Source organism: Megascapheus bottae, chromosome 17, assembly GCF_031878675.1.
Source record: "Megascapheus bottae isolate mThoBot1 chromosome 17, mThoBot2.hap1, whole genome shotgun sequence".
Classification (NCBI taxonomy): Eukaryota; Metazoa; Chordata; class Mammalia; order Rodentia; family Geomyidae; genus Megascapheus; species Megascapheus bottae.
In genome coordinates this window covers 47,651,556-47,674,844 of record NC_143525.1, presented here as the reverse complement: position 1 = coordinate 47,674,844, position 23,289 = coordinate 47,651,556, and the positions used below count along the sequence as shown (strand labels likewise).

The 23,289-nt window shown below is 45.3% G+C and overlaps 1 protein-coding gene across 2 annotated transcripts in view; it reads right to left on the bottom strand.

Moving 5' to 3' along the window:
- The window catches only part of LOC150052035 (acid-sensing ion channel 2-like), a 224,826-nt gene that overhangs the window by 41,773 nt on the left and 159,764 nt on the right, over nucleotides 1-23,289 (bottom strand). For both annotated transcript variants that reach the window (XM_090351258.1, XM_090351259.1), the window contains exon 3: nucleotides 12,556-12,683. In XM_090351258.1, the coding sequence (XP_090207384.1) occupies nucleotides 12,556-12,683 (128 nt within the window). The remainder of the gene's footprint in view (nucleotides 1-12,555; nucleotides 12,684-23,289) is intronic.

Genomic DNA, 23,289 nt, shown 5'->3' with positions numbered 1-23,289 from the left:
GTTGTCCCCGTTATCTTCACTGATGGCAGAGTCCACGATACTCAGACTATTCAACACACATTAGCAGAGCCTTTATCATGGACTCATCACCAAGCTAGGACATGAGCAGTGCTAGGTCTTTGTTGCAGAGACATAACTTGTGTGAACTTGTAGTGGGCACATTCCAAGAAGTGCAAATGTAGGTGGAAAGAATGCAGGTTTTCAACTGGAATAAGTCCTATACCAAATCCCTACCCACCCTCAACACCAGTCTCATCCCTGTTCCAGAGATGGGAAGTAGGATGGCTGGCCTTTTTGGAGGTTCCAGCTCTTTTCTCCCAGCACTTGGAAAAAGTGTTCCTTCCTGTGGTCCCCTTAGCTCTCCTATAGACCCAGCTGCAACCCCAGCTTCCCGTTCTTTGCCATCCAAATGCATCAAGACCTCCCTCACAAACCTGTCAGTGCTCCTTCAAAACCCACGGCAGAAAACCTAAGGTGTGAAGATTCTTATTTCAGGACAACTTTTCTTTTTCAGGAAGATCTGCTCCCCAGTTTGGAGTACTCAGTGAGCCAATATGGCCTAAGCCTGCCATTTAATCATTCATTGGTCTGTACTGTTCGTGTGGCTGCAGAGACCTTCAAAGGGCTCTCCTTGGCTGAAGAGAGACAAGCGAATAACTTGTATTATTGGGTTCACTTGTATTAGTAGCCAGTTGGCTGTTGTTAAACATGTCTTAAAGTGTGTGTGAGAGAGAGAGTGAGAGAGAGAAACTAAGAGAGAGAGAGAGAGAAGGAGAGAGAGAGAGAGAGTTTACAGTAGATAAGAGATCAAATGTGCTTAAAGTGAAAGCACTTTATGTGTGTATGTGTGTGTGTGTGTGTGTGTGTGTGTATGTGTTTATGTGACAGAGATAGATAGATAGATAGATTGGGGGGGATTACAGTAGGTAGGAGACCAGATGTACTTTGGGGATAGAAGAGTGTAACAGGTGAACATGAAGATTTATTGGCCTACATAGAATAATTCCTGGAGTTATCCAGTCTATGTGTCACAGCATAATCAAATGCAAGGCTTTCTACGGCCCTGATGGCTAGAAAACAGTTATTTTTAAGCAAATGAGAATGGAGGTGGAACAGAAAAGAGATGTTGTATTTAGGTACCCGACTCCCCTGTCCTGCCACGGGAGTGTGACAGCTTGTAGGCCTGTTCACCTTCTTCATCTGTTATGGTTGATATCTCTAAAAATGCATGTGATTATTTTACCTACCCAGAGGGTCAAGAAAAGATGAGACAGTTTTTAGTCTACATATGGAAGTGTCCTCTATGGATTTTTTCTCTTATTAAAAAAAAAATCAAAAACCAAGACCATGTTGTGTGGAGTTTCGATAGTGAGCTGCTCATGAATCAATAGATAACACAGTACTGGCCAGCAGAGCCCAACCAAGGAAGGTTCTGATTTATTAACTTGTCCCTTAAGTAAGATAAAGTCGGTAAATCAATAGACACTAGGCCTCCTTTCTGCTGCGTGGGTCCAAAGAGGAAATAAGCCATGGAGAAAGTTGAGCAACAAGATTTTGATGTTGGAGCCAATGCAAAAGCTACAAGACAGGAAGCTGTACCCAATGGATGCTTGCAAAGGTGGGAGCCATTAAAAGTCTGGACTTTGACCCAGGCTGCAGCTCCCACACCATGGTGACATTTCCCTTCTCTCCCCGCCCTCCCCCCATGTACTCAATCAAAGGGCTCTTCACCCTCTCTCTTTCTTTTAGTTCCTACTGTTAAAGACAGTTTAAATTATACCATATCTGAAGGTTAAGCAGAACTTAAATGGACTGTCAGTCCTCAGAAAGAATTCTGTGGTATTCCATACACCCATCCTTCTATCTCACTGTGATAAAAACTCATCCTTTCCCGTCAGAAGTCTAGAGTGTCCTGGAGACCTTTTACATAGACAGACAGGATTCTTAATCCCAGACTGAGGATTGACTGATTCATCGACTGGTTGCTATTCTTCCTGCTGGACTACAGCCCCTGAAGAGAACTTGGCCTGTCTTGTTTATTGCTGTGTCTTCCTAACACATGCCTGATACATGCTAGGTTTCAGTAAATGAGTCAGCCTGGCATGATGAAGGAGTAGGGCAGAAAGAAGGCTTGTGGGGGGTATGTGGACAGAGGGGTGTGTGTGTGTGTGTGTGTGTGTGTGTGTGTGTGTGTGTGTGTGTGTGTGTGCTGAACAGCTGTGGGTTACAACAGTGAGACAAAAGGTGGCTGGAAGCTGGATACAGAATTGAGCCTTTATTTTATGGCTTAGCAAAGACATGACTAGGTATCAACAAAAGTGTGACAGGATAAAAGTTTTTCTCTCATGCATGCTTTCACTCCCTCGATAGAATTTATGGAGTCCCTTCCCTAGGAAAGGCATTCTATAAAATGCTGAGATATAAATAACTAGGCAGAGTCATCGCCTCAAAGAGTTCCCTATCAGGTTAGGGAAGAGAGGTAACTGAGCAGATGAGGAAAGGGTGTGTATTTATGACAGAAATCTCCACAGATGTCCGCAGGGTGGCCTTTTGAGGGTAGCACAGCACAGCAGAGCTGAATTCTGCAGGAGTTAGGTGAGGAGAGCGTGGGAAGGTGGTGGCTGGCAGAAGAAGAGGGGTGAGACAGTGAACGCACAGGATAATGGGGCTGGTGTGTTGTTGTGGGAAGCAGGCACAGGAGGAACTGGGCCAGGGACTAGATTTTTGGATCTTTATTCTGTGGTTCATGAGATGGGGGGAAGATGTTCTGAGTTGTACTTTACACAGATCGTGTTGATGCAGAGAATGGTTTGTGGAGGGCCAGGATGAGCAATTGGGGAGAGGCTGTTCTTAGCCAGATGAGGAATTGTAAAGAGCTGAACTGATGTAGGGCCTGAGGTGAGGGATGATCATGGCTAGTATTTATTAGGCACTTACTGAATGCCAAGGGCCTCCCTACAAATGTTACATGTTTGAGTTTCATTTAGTCTTTTAGTTACCTTCAGAGTTAGGAGCCAATTCCAGACCTATTTTACAGAAGAAGAGAAGGAGGCACGAGTTCATAATAGTGAATGGGTTTCCCCCTGTATCCCCAGGTCATTTACAGGGTGGGAGGAGAATCTAAAGGAAATAGCAATTTGGTGGTGAAAGATGTAGAAACTGGAAGAGGATGAAGTTAGTTGGCTATTGATTTGAGATGGCCACGAGACTCGAGGGAGAGAGATGTTTTGGAACGTCAGAGGAAATAGCCCTTTTGGAGACAAAAGGGAGCTCAGCACCTGGGTTATAAGCTTTGGCACTCAGCTAAGATGGCTGAGGGCTGAGGGTGGCTGAGATTCATGGAAATGTCTAATATCATTTAAGGAGATGGCAGAATGATGGAGGACGAAAACAACATCCTGAAATGCCCAATATATAAGGGACTAAAGCTGAGAAGGCAGAGAGGTGGGAGGATGGCCAGACAGGTTGAGTAAGAGTGTTTCATGGAGAGACATATGCCAGTGACCCATATGCTACTGAGAAAGAAGGTGGGGGTAAAGACAGAGGAGTGTCCTTATCAGTCAGGGTGCAGTTTAGCCACAAAGATCTCATGAGCAATCTCCCTCCCTCTCCCCCCCCACTCTCTGCACCACTTTTGGCTTTTCTATAGATGTGGTACTGAGGAATCGAACCCAGGTCTTTGTGCATGCTAGGCAAGCACTCTGCCAATAAGCCAAACTCCTGGCCCCTCACGAGCAATCTGGAGGAAGAAAAGTTTCAGTGGAGTGCTAGAGATGAGCTGGGAAGTAATAGGGAGGAGAGACCATCCATATAGCAGGTACAGACCTCTCCTTGCAGGCTGTTAGGAGAGGAAGAAGGAGAGAATACAAAGAAGACGGAAGAGGGAAAAGGATGGCATGAGAATATTTTGTGTAATTCTTCTTTTTTTTCTTTTTCAACAGAGCTGGAAATGATACCTAGCTTATCCTAGCCAATCAATAATTTTACTTGTGTTAGTACTGGAACTGGAACTTAGTGCCTTATATCAGAACTGAAGGCAGGAGCTCCACCACTGGACCCTTACCCAGTCCTTTCTTGTCTTTTAGTTATTTTTCAGGTACTTTATGAGTCTGGACTATGATCATCCTGCCTTTAGCTTCCTTCCTGGTTGGATCAGATGTACACCGCCACAGCTAGCTTATTGAATGAGATGGGGTCTGGTTAACTTTTTGCCTGGCTCGCCTTGAAACATGATCTTCCTGATTTTCATCTCTTGAGTAGCTGAGATTGTAGGTGTGAATTACCAAGCCTAATCAACAATTCCGTGTGTGTGTGTGTGTGTGTGTGTGTGTGTGTGTGTGTGTGTGTGTACTGGTTCTAGGTTCTGTGTCTTGAACTCAGGACCAGGATGCTATCCCTGAGTTATTTTGCTCAAGGACAGCATTTTATACAGCCAGTGCTCTGGTTTTTATTTTGGGGAGGGAGATAGTTCCTTAGAGATAAGAGTCTCATGAACTTTCTTCTTTGACCTGGTTTGGAACTGTGATCCTCAGATCTCAGCCTTCTTAGTAGCTAGGTTTATAGGCATGAGCTACCTGTACCCAACTGAACAATTTTTTTGCACGACTCTTTCTTGCCATTCTTCCACCTCTGCCTTAATTCCATATTGAGGAAAAAACAGACTCATCCAGGAAAAAAAGGAAGTGGCACTGTGGCTTAAAGTGGTAGAGTGCTAGCCTTGAGCTAAAAGCTCAGGGATAGCACCCAGCCCCTGAGTTCAAGCCTCAAAACCAACCAAAAAAAAAAAAAGGTGAAAGCCTAACTCTTGGAGAGGCGTTCTAAAGGTATTTGTACTTTGGGGGCTGAATGGCAAAGACTGATTAAGTAGCTAAGCTAGCAGTTGCTTAACTGATTCTTATTTTCAATCTGTTTGGGAGAAATAATGTCTCCTGGGAATGTGAAGGGAATGTGAAGGTCTAGATGGTGGTCTTGCCTTCTGGAACTTTCCCAGTGTTTCAGTGGGGGTGGAACTGGATGCTGCCATATTTATTTGACTCTAGCTTTGGCAGTTTGGAAGTCACTGAGGACAAGTGTAATGAATTCTTCCCTCTGCCTCAAAAAATAGCAACACCCACTGGGCAAGTCTCCACTTCCACTGAGGACCATGCAACACAGATATTAAGAGCCATGCATGGGCTGTCAGATTGACAAATTAGTCTTCTCCTTCAAAAGGCACTTAGGAAGTTGAATTTGGACGCTAGAGAGGAGCTGTCACAAGCCCGTGGTAGATATCTCACCCCACAACTGGGTCTTTTTGTATGGGGTGGAGATGGCAGAGAATTTTTTTTTATTGTGAACCATGTGGAATTTCCTACTAATGTTGGAAATGCAGCTGACCTACAGCCACAGGCTCAGGTCTCTTCAGGAGACTGTGCTCAGGCTACCTGCCAAAGACTTAACTGGGGTCAGGAGGCCCCAACAATTATGTTTGCCTTTCTTGCCAGCCTCCTCTAGGTTGGTGGGCAGCTGTTCCATGCAGGGTATGATATGGTAGGATTGTAACTGTGGGATTTCTGAAGGTATGGTGGATGCAGCTCCACTAAGTCAGCCGCATAAAAATCCAGGGGAATTTTCTTTCTTCTTGATGGTCCCCAAATTGGTCATGTCCGGAAGGGGGTGCTTCTCACGCTGGCCTCTCAAGTTGTTTCTGAGACCATCAAATAGAAAACCCCAGGATATGCTTCCCAGGAGATTTCTGAACAGTGATTTCTAGATTCATTTTCAAGGCCTAGCCATAAGTACAAACATGGATAAACATTTGGAGATCAAGAAATCACCATGAGAGGGGCCAGGAGTTTGGCCTAGTAGTAGAGTGCACACATAGCATGCACAAAGCCCTGGGTTCGATTCCTTGGTACCACATACTCAGAAAAAGCTGGAAGTGCTGCTATGGCTCAAGTGGCAGGGTGCTAGCCATGAGCAAAAATGTGTCCAAGGACAGTTCTCAGGCCCTGAATTCAAGCCCCTGGACTGGTAGAAGAAAAAAAAAAGAATCACCATTAGATGCCTTGGGGGAGATGGTGGGAGATATCAAACAGTGTCTGGGAGTCCCTCAAAATTAGCAACCACCTTGAATTTGGGGCAAAGAACCTGAGTCTGGATGTCAGTACGGAAGACCATTTGGTGAGTGGTATTGTCCTGTGACATATCCCAGCTTGAGGCTTCCATGTGTGGTTGCTCATTCATTTAAGTTCTTTCTTGATTCTCTCATCTGTTCATCTACTCCATCTATATGACATACGGTTTTCAGATCTGTATGTTAGCCTTGGTCCCTTTCAATGGCTTTCAATCACTAAGTTTATAGCTAGAAATAATGATACTCTTTTCTCTCAGCCTCTTTTAGCAGCCTCTGGGGAAGGAGGCAGGTGATGAGGCTGGAGAGGTGAGGCTAGCCACCGTGCATTAAGGGCTAGAATCTGAGCATGTTATAGGCATTCCAGGAATAAACTGGTTGAAGATCAGGTAGTGCCGGGATCACCCTGCATGTGGCCTGAGGAAGAGGCAAAATAGTGCCTCTCTCCTAAAGTTTTAAGGATGCTATCCCCTCCCCTACTTTTCATCAGCAGGAGCCCAAGTTCTGCCTCTCAAGGTTAGGAGGGGTTTATCTTACATCTATATCACAAAATAGAACCCCATGCTGGCTGGCATGAGGAGACAGCCAGCCATGGCAGAGTGGGGAGTGAGTATAAAACTGTTGGTGGATGAATTACCAGGTAACCTCTGTGTCCTTGAGTCCATACAGACAGAGACTCCTAGGAATGCATTTCAGAGGCCTTATCAGGCCATCTCATTGAATCCTCTCATCCTACTAATGGGAAGTGAGGGCGACCGGTCCAGAGTGCCATGGCACAGTCAGGACTATGATCCATCCAGGCATCTGGGCTTGTTCTAAGGCACCAGACCAGCCTTGTTTCACCCTCCCCCAGAGAGCCTGCCTGGTTTCCAGCCATGCAGGGTGGTGGAGCAGAACGCACACAGGTGTGGGGACCTGGTTGGTCTGGGCTCAGAGCCCAACCCTGCTACTCCTCTAGCTATGCGACCTTGAGCAAGTTACTTACCCATGCAGTTTTGTCATCTGGAAAGTGGAGATAATACCACCCTCCCCCTTGGGGGTGGTGAGGGGATCACACGCAGTCGCGAATGGCAGGGCTCTCTCTGGTGCACACTCACTTAGTTGTAGCCACTGCCATCCTTCTGCTATCCAAAGTGTCCTTTCTGCTCCCAGGACATCACCCTACTCCCTGTCTCTACTGGCAGAGGCTCCAGGATGGTGCAAGGCTCTGACAGAATGGAGCTAACTAGAGGAATATCTCTCAGAAAGGCAGGACTGTACCTTGACTTAATTGAATTTAAAGCGATTACAGAAGATCAAAAGCAATCTTTGATGTGGTGTATAGTCCAAGAAGATTGTTTGGAGATTATGAAATAAAAGGGGAAAACTCTATAAAGCATGTGTGTATGTGTCATTATGCACAAATAGAAACATCTTTTTTTTTTCATTATACAAAGACCATCCCATTTCTAACATGGTCCCTTCAGTCAACTGTGTCTCTCGGGACGCTCACCTTGCAATCGGTTTTCCTAGCGTGATTCACAGGAACCTCCCAGGAAAAGGCTTTCTGCAGATACCTGATTTTCCACCAATGGCCCTTCTTGCAGAGTTTCTCTGCACTTTGAACGGAGGCAGCAGAACCTTGGATTGAGAACAATGTGCCTGAGCCATAGATTGCAAGCTGCCCTCATGGTTTTAGATTTCAAGGAAGAGGGGAAAAGTCACTGTCTATTGTCATGGTAAGATTTAATTAGTCATAAAACAAATCCTGACTTCAGAAATGTCACCGTGTAGCTGGGTACCAGTGACTCAGTGAGATTCCATCTCCAATTAACCAGCAAAAAGATAGTCTGACTAAACAAACATAGAGCTCTCCTATGACCCAGCAATTCCACTGCTAGGCATTTACCCAATCGTCCAGAAACAAGGGCATACTAAATCCACCACCACAACGATGTTCATTGCAGCACTATTTACTATAGCAAAGATATGGAACCAACCTAGATGTCCCTTAGTTGATGAGTGGATCAACAAGATGTGGCATTTGTACACAATGGAATTCTATGCTGCTGTCAGAAAGAATGACATCGCTCCATTTGTAAGGAAATGGGAAGACTTAGAAAAAAATCATATTAAGTGAAGTAAGCCAGACTCAAAGGAACATAGGCTCAATGGTTTCCCTCATTTGTCATAATCAGTAGAAACCTTGGACTCTTCTAGCAGAGATTTACAATAGAGCAAAACCTAAATACATAAGGCCATATAGTATGATGCTAAATGAAAGAACATCCAGGATATAGAAACAAAAGCCATCTAATGAGTGATTGTTGTCCTTAATGTACTATGTTATCTCTCATCTCTTTTGCTGTCCCTTGGTTATCTCATATTGTTACAGTAGTTCACCTTGGTATCTGATATATTGATATAAGCTTATTTGGTTATTTGAAATAGGATAGGGAAGGGGGGAAAACAAGATGAGGGCGGGGGTGGGGGAGGAAAATGGGGACCAAGACATGAGAAAGGGTATCAATGTTTGTGAAGTAATGCACCTTCTATCTGGTGAATATAATGTAACCCTTCTATTAATTACAATAAAATATATGAAAAAAGAAAATGTAAACATTATGTAGGTTTAAATATACGTAGTTGTAAATTTGTTCCCCCCAAAGATAGTCTGAATGTGTTACTTAAGTGGCAGAGTACCAGCCATAAGCAAGTAAACAGAATGCAAAGCCCTGAATTCAAGACCCCATACCTGAGAAAGAAAAGAACAAAAGAGGTTAAGTGTGAAGAGAAAGAATGAATCATGTAGTCAGTGAAATTTAATGCTGAATATCAAGGTCAGCTAGGCACGTTAGCACATAGCAGAATGAGAAGAGACAAATGGGAGTGAGTCCCCAAATTGCATTTGGCTTGATATTAATTTTCCTTTGTTAAAGGCAATTCTTTTCCGTGGGCTCCACAAGGGCGGAGTTGGGGATGTTCTGTTTGCTACAGCATCAGTCATAGTAGATATTCAACAAATATTTGCTGAATGAATAAATAAATAAAAATAAAGCCACATTAGATGTGGAAAGATGTGGAAAGCCCAGAGAAGAAAATGAATCATTCACAATTCCCCCACTGTGGGTATTTTGGCTTATTTTCTTCAAGTCTTATTTCCTATGAATATGCTCTTTTATATATTGGTAAACATAATGTATTATTAGATTTAGCTCTGGGATGTGTTTTTGTATTTCTCCATTAATATGAATGAAACGATGAAATGAGATGATGCGGAAATGCTTTGAAGACTGTAAAATGTTTAACAAATATCTTATTATTAGTTATAATAAGCACAGGAATACTGATATGAATGGGGTTGATTTGCTGAGCATATCCTTCAAAGCAAACGACTCTACTCAGGGAAGCTGGAATGTGCTCAGTTTCCTCATCCTGCTTGCGGCGGGGGTCCCTCTGTTTCGTCGTGGGAAGAGAAACAGAGACTTAAAGCTTAGAAATCACCAGTTGCAATTTTCTACTCAGCCCAGAAATTTCTTCCATATCACGAATGGAAGGTGGGCAGAGGCTGGGGGAGGACCAAGCATATGGCAGGTTGCTGGTTAACAGTGACTTCCAAGAACTTTCTCTTCTGCAACTTGTGTGTGTGTGGGAAGACGGGGGGTGTCATGTTCCAAACATCGGAGAACGTTGCTCGCTAACCTGCATGCTAAGAACAAGCTAGACTCCAGGGAATGCCACCACAAGAGGTACATTGGACAGACCACAAAGTCAGACTTACCTACATGTCTGAATTTTACCTTTCAAGACGCCAAGGATTCCTCTGCACGTCGGTTGTTCTAACCTGTACCCAGTCCTTTGCTGGGAACACGGATCTGCTCACACAGCATAAGGAAGTCCTGCTAAACATCTCTCCCTGACCACATTCCAGCCAGGCCCTCTTGAGCCTCTTCTCCACTAGCCTTCAATCCTGGCTTATGAAGGCTTGCACAAACACTAGCCCAGTTTCTAGCTATTCGAAGCTATCAAAAACAAGTACCATTTCCTCCAGCTGATACCTAAACATTGGGACCCAGCTCCCAGGAGAGGGTAGGGGCTCAACTCAAATAAGCACCAGTTAGCAAATCCAGGTGTGTCTCACATGGACCACTACTCTTTTTCCTGCTTGAAATTGACATTGTCCCTTAGCCTTTTCATCCAAGGCTAGTGCTGTACTAAGTGAACCCCAGCTCGATTTCTGGCTTTTTAGTGGTTTTAAGCTGTGATCCTCAGATTTCAACTTCCCCAGTAGCCTAGTACCATATAATATATATATATTATATAAGTACATGTTATATATGTACATATCTATGTACATATAATTGTTTAAATACTTCTGATCTATCCCTCTTCCTCTTCCCTCATTTTCTCTCGAAATACCCAGTCATCTCTAATATAGATTCAAGTTCTGTTCTGTTCACGCTGGACCTGCTTCCCTATTGCAATAGCATTTTTCATTTTTGTGATCTCACTTGGCGTATTTGTTTAAGGCTGGTGCTCTATGACTTGAATCACACCTCCACATATGGCTTCTTGTTTTTTTTTTTTTACCAGTGCTGGGGCTTGAGCTCAGGGCCTGAGCACTGTCCTTGGACTTTCTCAAGGCTACAGCTCTACCACTTGGCCCCAGCACCACTTCCGGCCTTTTCTATGCATGTGGTACTGAGGAATTGAACTCGGGTCCTCAAGCATGCTAGGGAAACACTCTACCACTAGGCCAAACTCCTGGCCCCACATTTGGCTTTTTGTTAGTTGGCTGGTGCTAAGAGTTTCACATACTTTTCCTGCCCAGGCTGGCTTTGAACCATGAATCTCAGATCCTGAGTAGTTAGGATTACAGGTGTGAGTCACTGGCATTTGGTGGCAATAGTACATTACAGATGGAAATTTAACCTTACTACTTCCACTTGTGTCTGGATTTGTTCATTTCTGACAGTTCTCAAGAGGCTCTCAGTTCCTAGTTTACTTGTTGGCTTGTACACCTTTACAGGGTAACCCACGTTCTCGCTCTTCCGGACTGTCTATTTCTGGGCCTTGAATTTGCCTCCCGTTGTCCACGTCCTCCTCTTTTGTTCTCAGAAAGGCACTTTTCTGGTCCCACTGCTTGGGTCCCAGCTTATCTGTCCATTTCTGCTCATAGCATCCAGCCCCTTGCCCTAGCCTCTGGGACTCACAGAAAACAGACTAACTGCCCTACCTCTGTTGGCAATAGATGCTGACCTTAGCTTTCACCAACTACCTTCTGGATAAAATATTAAGTCTAAAATTGTCAACTCTGCTAGAGACTTAAAAAAATGTAGCCTGCTTACAGATTCATAGCCAGTTTTTTTTTAAACATGCCATATTGCTCTATAAAATGGCCCAGCAGTGGAGAACAATGCTGAAAGATGGCCTTTGAGTCAAAATTTTAAAAAGCATGCCAGACTCCTAAGTTTTAAGTGTACATCTTTCCTTACTGCTCTGTCATAGCTCTCCTGAGTCCTCCCGTTTCTCATGGCCCTAGGCTGTGCTTCTGTCATGTACCAACTCCACTCTGTTCAGAGCCAGCCAAAACAAATTGCTGTGAATGATCGGACTGATGACTTCTGCTATGTCCTCATCTCTTTAGCTTCTTTTCTAGGCAAACCATACCAAAAATATGCAGGAGCTGAGTGAGAGAGAGAGAGGACAAAGGGTGGGAGGGAGAGAGAGAGAGAGAGAGAGAGAGAGAGAGAGAGAGAGAGAGAGAGAGAGAGAGAGAGAGAGAGAGAGAGAGAGAGAATATCTGTGTCCCTCTGCCATCCTGCTTTGAGATTTCCTCTCTACCGAGAGTCTGTAAAGGATTCCTTTCTGAGATGTAAAACTCACTTCAAATATGAATCAGTGCCAGCCTCCCTCTGTGGACTCACAGCTTTCCTGCAGGGGCAGTGCCTGGCTGAGGAAGGACCCTGCCCAGGGCTATATCAAAGGGTGGGTGGGTAGGTAGGAACCCAAGTAGGAGGGTTCACTCCACTTAACAATGACAGGGGAAATGATTTTTCCGCCCCTTTTCTTTATGTTGGCTGCTTTGACTTGAATTAATTCAAGGGATAGACTCTCCGATCCCTGTTATTTGAACATTCAAGTAACTTTTGTAAAAAAGAAAAAATTAACTAGTATCGAAGTCCTCTGTGACAGAATATTCTGGGGGGAAATATCTTCAAAGAAAGCAAGCTGAGCTTCCCTCCCACTCAATCTTAGAAGCCAGTGGATGGCTCAGGAGAATGACCGAGGTCAGCCAGTATCCTTTTCCCAAGTGATGGTAAAGCCCCTTCCTGTGAATGGACCCAAGCTTCCCGGGCAGGTTCAGAACCCGCCACAGTGAGCTTTGCATGTGTCCCATCGAGTCTCTGAGAGTAGCTGGAATGGCCTGAGGACCGCTGATCTGGGGAGACCAGAAAACTTACCCTCTGCTCCTGTGTGGCTACGAAGGTCTGGAACCCTGGAGCCACCCCAAAGCCCAGCTCTTGAATGAAAGGGGGCTCAGACTGACTGTGGATTTGAACTTTCACTCCTGCTTCAAATGTCGTTTCCTCTGAAAGAACAAAGACGGACAGGTCATGGGTGAGTGACAACAGATGCTCCAGGTTGAAAAGTTCAAGTAGATATCAAAAGGGCCATGATGGATGACTGTGTCTAGAGGTAGGCACACCCTTTTCCCTGGTGACTGAATGTGTGATCTTCCACAGAAAAGGGACAGGATCAGTTTTAGTTAGCTAACCGTCTTGAGATGGAGAAATTGTCCTGAGTCATAAAGGTAGGTCCAAAGCAATCACAGAGGTCTTTGAGAGAGGAGCTGGGAGACCAGTTAGAGAACATGGAAAGATGCCACAGCAGTGATTTTCTTTTTTTTTTTCCTTTTCTTTCTTTCTTTCTTTTTTTTTTTTTTGGCCAGTTTTGAAGCCTGAACTCAGTGCCTGAGCACTGTCGTTGGACTTTCCTCAAGGCTAGAGCTCTACCACTTGAACCCTACCACCACTTCCAGCTTTTTTTCCCCCTATGTATGTGGTACTGAGGAATTGAACCCTGGTCTTCGTGCATGCTAGGAAAGCACTCTCCCACTGGGCCAAACTCCCGGCCCCCACAGGGGTGATTTTTGAAGGTGGAGGAAGAGCCTCAAGCCAAGAGATGGAGGCAGCTTCTAGCGTCTGGAGAAAGCAGGGAAATGTCTGCCTCCCTGATAGCTTCTGAGAGGGACAGAGACCTGCCAACAACCTTGATTTGAATAAACGTAGCCAAACCCATTTAGGTCTTTGATTTTAAGAATTTTAAGATAACCAGTGCATGTTCTTTCTAGTTACTAAATTGGTAGTACTCTCAGCAACAACGGGAAATGAATTCAGGTCAGTTGGGCCTACTCCTTGCCTGGGTCCTAAATCCGTGTTATGGAATGATGGGAGGATTCTTTAAAATATTTCATATTTTATTTTGCTTATCTCTTATTACAATTTTATTATCCAAGTCAGTCTATGAAGGGGTTTCAATGGAATATGTCCGTTTATAAGCACAGTACATCTTGATCAATGCTTCCTCTTTCCCAGTTTTCTTTTTCCTCATCTCTCCCAACCCCACTGAGCCCCTTCAATTTTCCCGACTTCATTTTCACATATGAACAATGAATTTGATGACTGCATTCTGCCACCCTTCTTCTTCATTTGTCTACCCATCCCCTTGACCCCAAAGTACTATCTCTGCTGACCATGAGCTAAAGATGAGGAATCAGAAAGAGAAAAATACCTTGCTCCCACAGCAGCAATGGAAGCGCAGGGTTTGCTCCAGCCCTCAGAACTGTAGGAGGTGGGTAAGTTGACCAGAAGCTCTCTGAGCTCTTTTTGGGCCAGGAGAAATGGCCCTTGGCTGTAGGAGGTGGTAGCAGGGTCTGGCCTACTCTGTGTGCTCTGCAGAGAATGCACTTGGGAAATTGTCCTCCATTCCCCAGTCGGTCTGACCTCTCCAAACAGCTTGTAGAATGGGCTTCCAAAACGCTCTGTCCCTAGCCTAGCTCTTCACTGTCTCTCCGTTGGTCCCTGATGGCCATGGATGCCAATGTCTCCTTTGCCTAGAATGTTCTTCTGCATTGTTCACCTGACCATTGCTGTACTTATCACTAAACTCCATCCTCCCAGCCCGCTCAAAGCAACTCCTAGTCTTGCCTGACAGGTGGATGCCACAGCCATCTATTAGAGCTTCTGCCACATTCTGTGACCATCCTTTATGTGATGGCAACATCTTGAGGTCAGGTGCTGGGCTTTGTGGAGCTCAGAGGTCCTCTTCTGCTGAGCTGGGCATGATAGGCATTCACCACATTATTATTATTATTATTTTTGCCAGTTCTGGGCTTGAGCTCAGGGCCTGAGCACTGTCCTTGGACTTTTTTTCTTTTCTCAAGGCTAGAGCTCTACCACTTGAGCCTCAGCACCATTTCCGGCTTTTTTTCTACGTATGTGGTACTGAGGAGTCGAACCTGGGTCTTTGTGCATGCTAAGCAAGCACTCTACCCAACTAGGCCAAACTCCTGGTCCCATTCACCACATTATTTAAGGCTATTATTAAGGCCAGGCTCTAACGGGGAGAAGGAGTGAGTGTGATGTTGGTATTGCCAGGATGTCTCAGGGGAGCAAGGGGAGAGGTGACAAAATGTGTTTTCCACAGCTAGTTGAAGCTGTGCACTCACTATACAACGGAGCTTAAGAAATCTTACGGTCAGTAAGACAAGGCTCAAAGAGCAGATGTATGGCTTACAGGGAGAAATGAGAAATGAAGCCTTTCTGTCCGAAACACTGTGTGTAATGAGCAAAACAGACAGCCAGGTGCTCCTCCATCAGCGAGCACCGCCTGAGGCTAATCAGGCTGGGTTAGGGGTTTGCTGGAGGAGCCTGTTTATTCCACAAGCAGGTGTAGTTGCCTACATCGGAGAGGAAAAAACAATCCTGAAGTAGCCTCATTTCTTGACAAGCATTCAGCAGGAAAGGGAAGCAGTAGATAAAGCAGTTCCAGGGAATGTCCTGTAACCTGCGTGTGCTAGCCTCTGGCCATGACAGCTTACTAAGGCAACAGAGGAGTTTTCATTTAAATTAACTACAAACGATCCCCACAGCCACATGTGGCTTGTGGTATTATTACTTGACAGAGTAATTCTAGAACCTTCAGCTATGAGAAGACCCTAGCTCTCACAGAACTGCAGGGTTTATAAGGACTCCACTACCCTGCCTCTCCAGGCAGACGCACTCATGGGTGTCTGAGGGGCTTGGGGTTTTCTTTTTTGGTGGGGGAGTTTGTTTGTTTTGGTCATTTGTGGAACTTGAACTTAGGGCTGGGCACTATCCCTGAGTATTTTTGTTCAAGGCTATTGCTCTACCACTTTGAGCCACAACACCACTTCCAATTTTCTGTTGGGTAATTGGAGATAAAGTTTCTCCCAGATTTTCCTACCTGGGCTGGCTTTGAACCTTAATCTTCAGATCCCAGCTTCCTGAGTAGCTAGTATTATAGGTTTGAGCCACTGACTGGTACCTGGCTTTGGTTGAGGTTCTGAGCAGTAGAAATCTATGTTCATGGTCAATTATGGCCCCCCCACCCCTGGACCTGCTTTCTCCTAGCATTTTTTTTCCTGTATAGAGTTCCTATACAGTTATTTTTCTAGCTAGAGTTAGCTGGTGTGCCTTGCTATAGATGCCTGCTTCCTCTTGTGCATTGTTCTCTAAGTTGGCCAAAAGCAGGTGCTCCCTCTTTTCTGTGCCATTTCCATCTCTAGTATCTGCCATTTCTTGGACTTAGCATATTAATGAGAGCTGGGTCCTCAAATAACTCATAAGACTGCTAGAGCACAAGGCGATCTCAGGCCACCTGCTTCTGAAGTTCTCAAGCTAGAAGGCACATTAAAACCACCCCAAGAGATCAGAACCATGGCTCCCGGGGTCCAATCCCTGACTCAAAATTCATCAGCCTGGGTGGAATCCATGAACCTGCATTTCTAGGAATTCTGATGTAGGTCATGTGAAGCCAGCCACAGTTGAACAAATATTGAGCTAGTCCAGAGAAGGACTAGAAGGATTTGCAAGTCAAAAGCAGAGCAAGGGTCTGAAGACTAAATTTTAGAATTTAGCACTCGTTCCACCCTCCTAAGGAGGTGAGGAGATGCCCTGGTTCTCTGAGGGAGAATGAGAATAGGTCACCACCCTGACACGCCCAGCACTGGGCTTGGCTCAGAGCAGAGCTTCATAGATGTTAGGTGAAGCACATGACTAAGAAAAATGTTCTTGGTGTATTTCTTCTTTTCCCAGCCCTCTGGCCTGCAGGGTATTTGCCGGGGTCCTGGTGGATGCTGGGAAACATCAACACCCCAGGTCTCAACAGTCTGTCTCCCCAACACCTGAGACGCAGGTAAGGTTGCACTTGGGACAATAGTGGTTACTGGCACAAATATTGGGACTGCAAACATGATTTGAATGTGGTTCTTGGTACAGAATGTGTTAGAAAATCTTGTTAGACAATAGATTGCTAACATTTGCTTGTAAAAGTGTGTGCCTCGCAATGAACGAAAGAGTTTCCAGAGAGTGATCATCCAGACTGTTATAGCTGGATTGGTGCTGGGAAGAAGTATGCATGCTCTCATTCTGTGTTTCAATGCTGACTTCCATCAGAGAGTGCAGGTCCACAGTGCAGTGAAGAATTTGTTTACACATCATCAACACCAAGATCCAAAGCCTCGGAGCGGCACAGAGGGCGGGAGACAAGGAAAGGTACTCCATACATGGTGTTCGGGGCCCTTGTTAATTGGGACCCTGTTGAACTCCAGACAGCTTAACATAGAAGAGCACTCAGAGCTAAGCCTGCAGAAGCACCAGACTCTCCCTGCCCTCTTGGGAAGCATGACACTGCATGCACAAGGCGAATCTACCTGGGGAGCTGTTTCCTGTGTGTGCAGTCAGGATCTGGGAGCGCCTAGGGAAGAAACGGGAGCCATGGGTGGAATTCGTAATGCAGAGGGAAAGTACGTGGCAGTCGAATATGCTTAAGTCTTTAATCTTGCAAATTGCGGGAAACATGCCAAGGAAATAAGCATTGGAAAGAAAGAAGTAGACTTGCTTGTCTGAAAAGCCGAGGGAATTTTCTGGGCTCAGGCAAGGGATGTGTTGTTATTACAAAGCAATCTTGTTTTGGACAAAACTGACTTTATTACAGGGGTGAGGTGCAGGGCTCTCATTCCACAGGCAGCTTGAGAGGGGAGGAAGAGAGGGTTCAGGTTGATGCCCAAGGGCCCTATGTGGGAGGGCTGGTCCTTGAACCTTATCCTCTAGTGCCCCCCCCATTCTGCTCTCTCATGGAGGAGGGAGGATGTGACATTGGGGAGTATGTGGATGGATTTCCTTTCCGTTTGGGTCTGGTTTTGGTCATTGAATGGTTGGACCTAAATGGGAACCATGCAGCTCAACCCTATTTTCTGGTTCACTGGGGATCAGTTGCCTGTCACACTGGAAAGCCAGGGGCCCTGACTTCTGATAGCAGCTTCATTCTCTCATTCCTAGGCTGGTGGCTCTCCTGCTACCAAGTACCAGGATACTAGGCCATCTTATATTGCTGTCCTGTTGACTGGCTGCTGTGGACTTTTGCATTTCCAAGGGAGATGAAAATTCTGTGTGTGTGTGTGTGTGTGGGTGTTTAGAACACTGTTCTTCTAATATCCCTTATTACTTATTTTTTGGGTATTAGTACTGGGATTTGAACTCAAGGTTGGGGCACTATCCTGTACTGTTTTTGCTCAAGATTTCCACTCTACCACTTGAGCCACGGCTCTGTTTCTAGCTTTTCAGGGAGGAAAGGGTGATATTGATCAAGATGCCTTGTACTTATAAAATGACTTAGTTTTTGCAGGTGAGGGAATTAAAGCTCCTGGATCACAAGTCACCCATGAGAGAGCTTGGTGCCAGTACTCAGTACTCAGTGAGAGAGAACTCAGTAAAAGATCCCAGAGACGATGACTCAAGGCTACACAGAATTTGAAGCCAAGAGAGCTCTAGATTCTTTTTTATTTCAGCGAATTTCTCATCTTTTAGATGAGAAGCCAGAGGGTATAGAGAAGAGATTAGCCACTGGCAGCAAGGCAGGGGACAGCCAGGGACAGTGTGGGAAGCCACATGTCTGGTCTCTTTAGTCTCCTCTTTTCTTTGTCAACCAGCCCAGGTATCAAGCCCATACGTTTCATACCTATGGATGAAGGATGGAGGAGGAATGATTTTAATTTGCAGTGAGCATGGCAGTCTTTGCCCTTTCATTTCCAAGTCTGGGGGAAACGTGCCTGGGTATGACATGGTGACAGTGACCCAGTCAAGGGTCCCACACTGGCTCTCAAGAGCCCAGGGCCAAAGGACTGACTGAATTCTCTTGGAGTTCATCTACAGGTGCCATGTTGGTCCTTGCTTTTCTGCTTGAGCCAGAGAAAATGAAGTGGCCCAGAGTCTGTCAAGAGAGGTAAGGAAGTGGCTCTCTACCACATTACTCAAAAGCCACGTGACTCCAGGCAAATTACAATACCGACTCTTTGAGCTTTAGCTTCTTTTTGATTAAAAGCAAAGTGGGAGCTCATCTGTCAGGCTTCTTTTAGCACAGAATGTCTATGAGCTGAAGACCATGTGTAAATCTCTTTCTTAACCTCACTGTATCTCATTAAAAAGAAAACGGGTTTAAAAGAAATAGACATGGCCGTTCAGGAATCTCATGAAAAGTTAGAGAGGCTGAGTATGCTACGGAATCCACAAATTGCTGCCTATCTAAAATTGGACAGTGTGTGACTTGTCCTCCCTTCTCCGCCTCTCCCTGGTAGACAGGCCCAATAAAGGCTGCTTCCTTAGGTAAGAAAATCTAAAACTAGTATGGAGACAGGCATATTCACACACTGTTGCTCCTAAGTGACATTTTGAGGCTAGGCGAGCTTCGGAGGAAAAAAAAAAAAACCTAACACTGTCTTTCCATGGCTGGATAGGCTTGCAATTATGTCTCTTCTGGGTGGCTGTGTGATGTCGCACTGAGTTCTCACACAGACAGCTTGTGATCTAGGAGACGTCATGGAGTGACCACAAGAGTTTGGGGAAAGCAACTTGCAATCTCCAGCCCTTTCTGCCATGGAGCTCACAAATAGTTCACAAACATGTTATATTTTGCTAAACTCAAAGCGATCTTTTCTCCCCCCCCCCCCCCGTTATAGGGCATAAAGGACCAAATCAGACCACAGAGGTCCAGGGGGAGCCATTCAATGGCTCTGAGACCTGCTTTGCTGCACCGATTATGTGAATGACTGTGTTAAAGGATTAGAACTGGCCTGGGGGACACTCAGGAAGGTCTGAGGATCAGAGGACATAGAATACCAGTACAGGAATTCTGTTCTGTAGGGCCAGGTGTCTACATTGGGGAAAGAGTGATGTCAGGTGCTGGTCAAGTGACCCCCAAGTTTGTCTAACTTCCATTCCCACTAAGCCGAGCAATTGCAAACATTTTAATGAAGGCACTCACTATGTGTGGAGTGTTGGGTCTAATCTCATTTTTTTTAAAAAAGATTTATCTCAAGGATCCTTTAAATAATGTGTTTCCCTAGGGGATTCAGGCTTGGAGATGATAAATTATTGCACAAGAGGGCTGAAGACTCTGAGTGGGCAACTAGCTTGTGGAGGACATCATCTTTAACTGGCCATGACAGAGTGTTATATCTCATGGCAGAAGAACTCTGCTTATCTGTACTGATGGAAGCCATTGGGGTACCCACACTTCGAAAGAAATAGTGTAGAATATAGACTTGGATAGGATGACAGAATTTGTTCAAAGCACTATGGGATTCATAGCAACTTTGTGCTGTCCAATGCTTTCTCGATCAACAGATACACAAGATGAACAATTGTCTTCATGTGGGGTGAGGTCAAAGACACATTCCTATGTTAAGGAGATGTGGTTCGATTTCCAGTGGTGGGAGTTAGTGGTCTAGCCCTGAGCTTCCTACACTCCAGGGTGTCCGCCGGTCACAGTAATTCAGTAACTCTATGGATTCAGGGTGGGTACAGAGATGCTACACTTCCATCCGACTCACAGGTGAGGGGGCCAATGCCCTGGGCTGGAGGACCACACTTAGAGTGGGAGGATTCAGTAACACACACGGAACACTTGGGGTTGTGGTTTTACTCAGATGCTGCGGCAAGTCTGGGCTGCTCTTGACTTTGGTCCTCTTTCTTCTCTTTGTGTTTAGGTATGGGGTCCTCCTTCTCCTCTCACTCTCAGAAAGTTCCTAGGAAACCTGGCAAACAGGTTTGAGACCAGAACCAGGATCATTTCCTCTCTGAAGCTTCCTTGAGAGTTGCTTTTTTCCCTCCCTACCTTCTAGAACTATCTCCTCTTTTGTTCTTCCTCTTTCTTCTGTTGATTAGAACACTTGAAAACAATTATTTTTACATGTTCCCTGACAGGACTGTAGAGTCTTGCTCTTATGAAAGTTGTGGGCCGAATGAAATTCCCTTGCTAGAAAATAGTTCAGAGACTCCTGCGATAGTTCCTTAATTGTGATTCCCTCAAATACCTGGATTTATATCATTACATTGCCTACGTCTGCATCACTGGATTACCTAGCACAGAGATTTTCAAAGGAGATTGATTGATTTTGCCAGTCCTGGGGCTTGAACTCAGGGCCTGGGCTCTGTCCTTGAGCTTTCATCAAGGCTAGCCTGAGCCACAGAACCACTTCTGTGGTTTTTCTGTGTATGTGGTACTGAGGAATCGAACCCAGGGCTTTGTGCAGGCTAGACAAGCACTCTATCACCTGGCCACACTCTTGGCCTCAAAGGAGACTTATTAAATATTGGCCTTGAGCTGGGGGATGGAGGCAGGGCCTGCTTTGTCCATTTCCTTGGTGCTGTCCTTGGACCTCTGCCTGGCTGTCTTAGTATGCTGGCTAATGTTACCAAATTTTCTAGCTTGTAGCAGGTCCACTCTTCAGGTCATCCTACTATTGATAAAATTCAGGCTGCTGTTGGCTCCTTGATAGATCAGATGCCTGCCTCGGATGGCGCTTTTTATTTATGGCATATTTTTTTTCAGACTCTTCAGGCACCATGGAGATACCCCCCAACAACCGGCACAATGGCCCCGCTGCAAGCAAGCATCTTTGCTGGTGGCCGCCTGTCCCCACAGCTGAGAATTCATGTCCTAGTGTGTCCCTCTCATTCTGAGGAAGTTCAGAGAACCTGGCGCCATGACAAGAGTTTTTTTCCCCTTTTCCCTTGGGAACGGAGATGTTGGAGAAACCATAGCAACCATTAGCATCTGCTCTTGTCATACCCTGTTTCTGACAGGAGGTAGAGGAGACAGTGTTACCCTTGATAACTGCTCTGGCCTTCCAGCTACATTGAAAATTTATGATTATTTTTAATTTAACTTTTATTTTCATCAAAGCAGCCTATGTACATAATTTAAAAAGCCAAATGGTGCTGCAAGGCTTCTAATGAAACACAGCAGTTTCCTGCTCCACCTCTCCCTAAACCCCAAGTTCTGCATCTCAGCTTACTACTGCTTGAGCGGTTTCTTCTGTTCTTCTTATTCGTGTTCTGTGGGCACCAACGTTTTGGCAGCTATTTATTTCTTAATTACAATCCATTTGTTTTTCTTTTGGAGGTATTTGGAGTTGAACTTGGGACCTTGAGCTTTCTAGATACTCTACTTTTTTTGGGGGGGCAGTGGGGTTTGAACTCTAGGTCTGGGCACTGTCTCTGAGCTCTTCAGCTCAAGGCTGTCACCTTACCCCTTGAATCACAGCACCACTTCCGGTTTTCTGGTGGTTCACTGGAGATAAGAGCCTCACAGATTTTCATGCCCAGGCTGGCTTCGAATCACAATCCTCAGATCTCAGCCTCCTGAGTAGCTAGGATTACAGGTGTGAGCCACTAGTACCAAGCTAGGTACTCTACTTCTTGAGCCACGCCCGCCCCTTTTTGGCTTTAGTTATTTTTGGAATAAAGTCTTGTCTGGATCATGATCTTCTGATTTATGCTCTCTGTATAAACTGAGATGACAGGGACATACCACCACGCTCAGCTGTTGGTGAAAATGGAAATCTTCCTTATGTTTTCCCTTGGCTGGCCTTGAAATCTAAAATCATCCCAATATCTGCCTTCTGAGTAGCTGGGATTGCAACTATGTGCCACTGTACCCAGTTTGATCTCTTTCTTGCGATCAGGAAAATAGTTTGCTTTTCCTCTTTTTGTTATTGTTTATTATTTGTTGATTTTGGTAACCTGGCTGGCATGCCAGGCCTCTGAGGCAGCTGCTTTCAGTACAATGCCAGGTCTGCAGGGTCTTCGTGTCTGAAGCTCACCACTGGAGGTTCTGGTTTGGAATTCTTCCTGCTTGGCTGTCATCCTGGCTCTTCCTGTCTGCATCTGGAATTCTCCTGAGGCCTAACTCTCTATTTCTGGAATTCTCTTTCTTGGTTTTTAAACACTTAAACCTCTGGAAAAAGCCTATGCAGGAGACACATTTTTTTTTTTTAATTTGAGGCCCCATTCTGCTTTCACATTTCATTCATAGTGTGCTGGGTAAAGAATGCTCTGGAGAGAAATCAAGCCCTCCTGGCCCCAGAAAGACAAAGGCAATATGTGCTATTAACTTGTCGCTCTGCTGGCTTTTGTGGAGAAGTCTGTACCATTCACAGAAGAATCAGCACAGGTGACCCTTTCTTTTTTCTCCAGAAACTTGGAAGATTTCCGCTTTCTTTCTGCTCGCCCGAGTTTTGCTAAGTCCTGTCTTGGTCTGGGTGTGTGGCTGCGGTTGTAGAATGAGCTTCCTTCTGTGGGGAAGGCCTTGGCCTTCAGCTGAGGATTTTGACTATGTTCACACTTTCCCAGGTTGTTTCTCCATGGTCTTAGTTTCCTTATGCTAGAACTCTGAGTTGGCAGGATGCTGAATGATTGGGCTTGTCCTCTGGTTCAATTCCTTCCTTCCTTCCTTCCTTCCTTCCTTCCTTCCTTCCTTCCTTCCTTCCTTCCTTCCTTCCTTCTTTCCTTCCTTCTTTCCTTCCTTTCCTCCCTCCCTTTCCACCCTCCCTCCCTCCCTCCCCCCTCTCTCTTTTCTCTCCTCTTCCTCCCTCCCTCCCTTCCTTCTGTTGT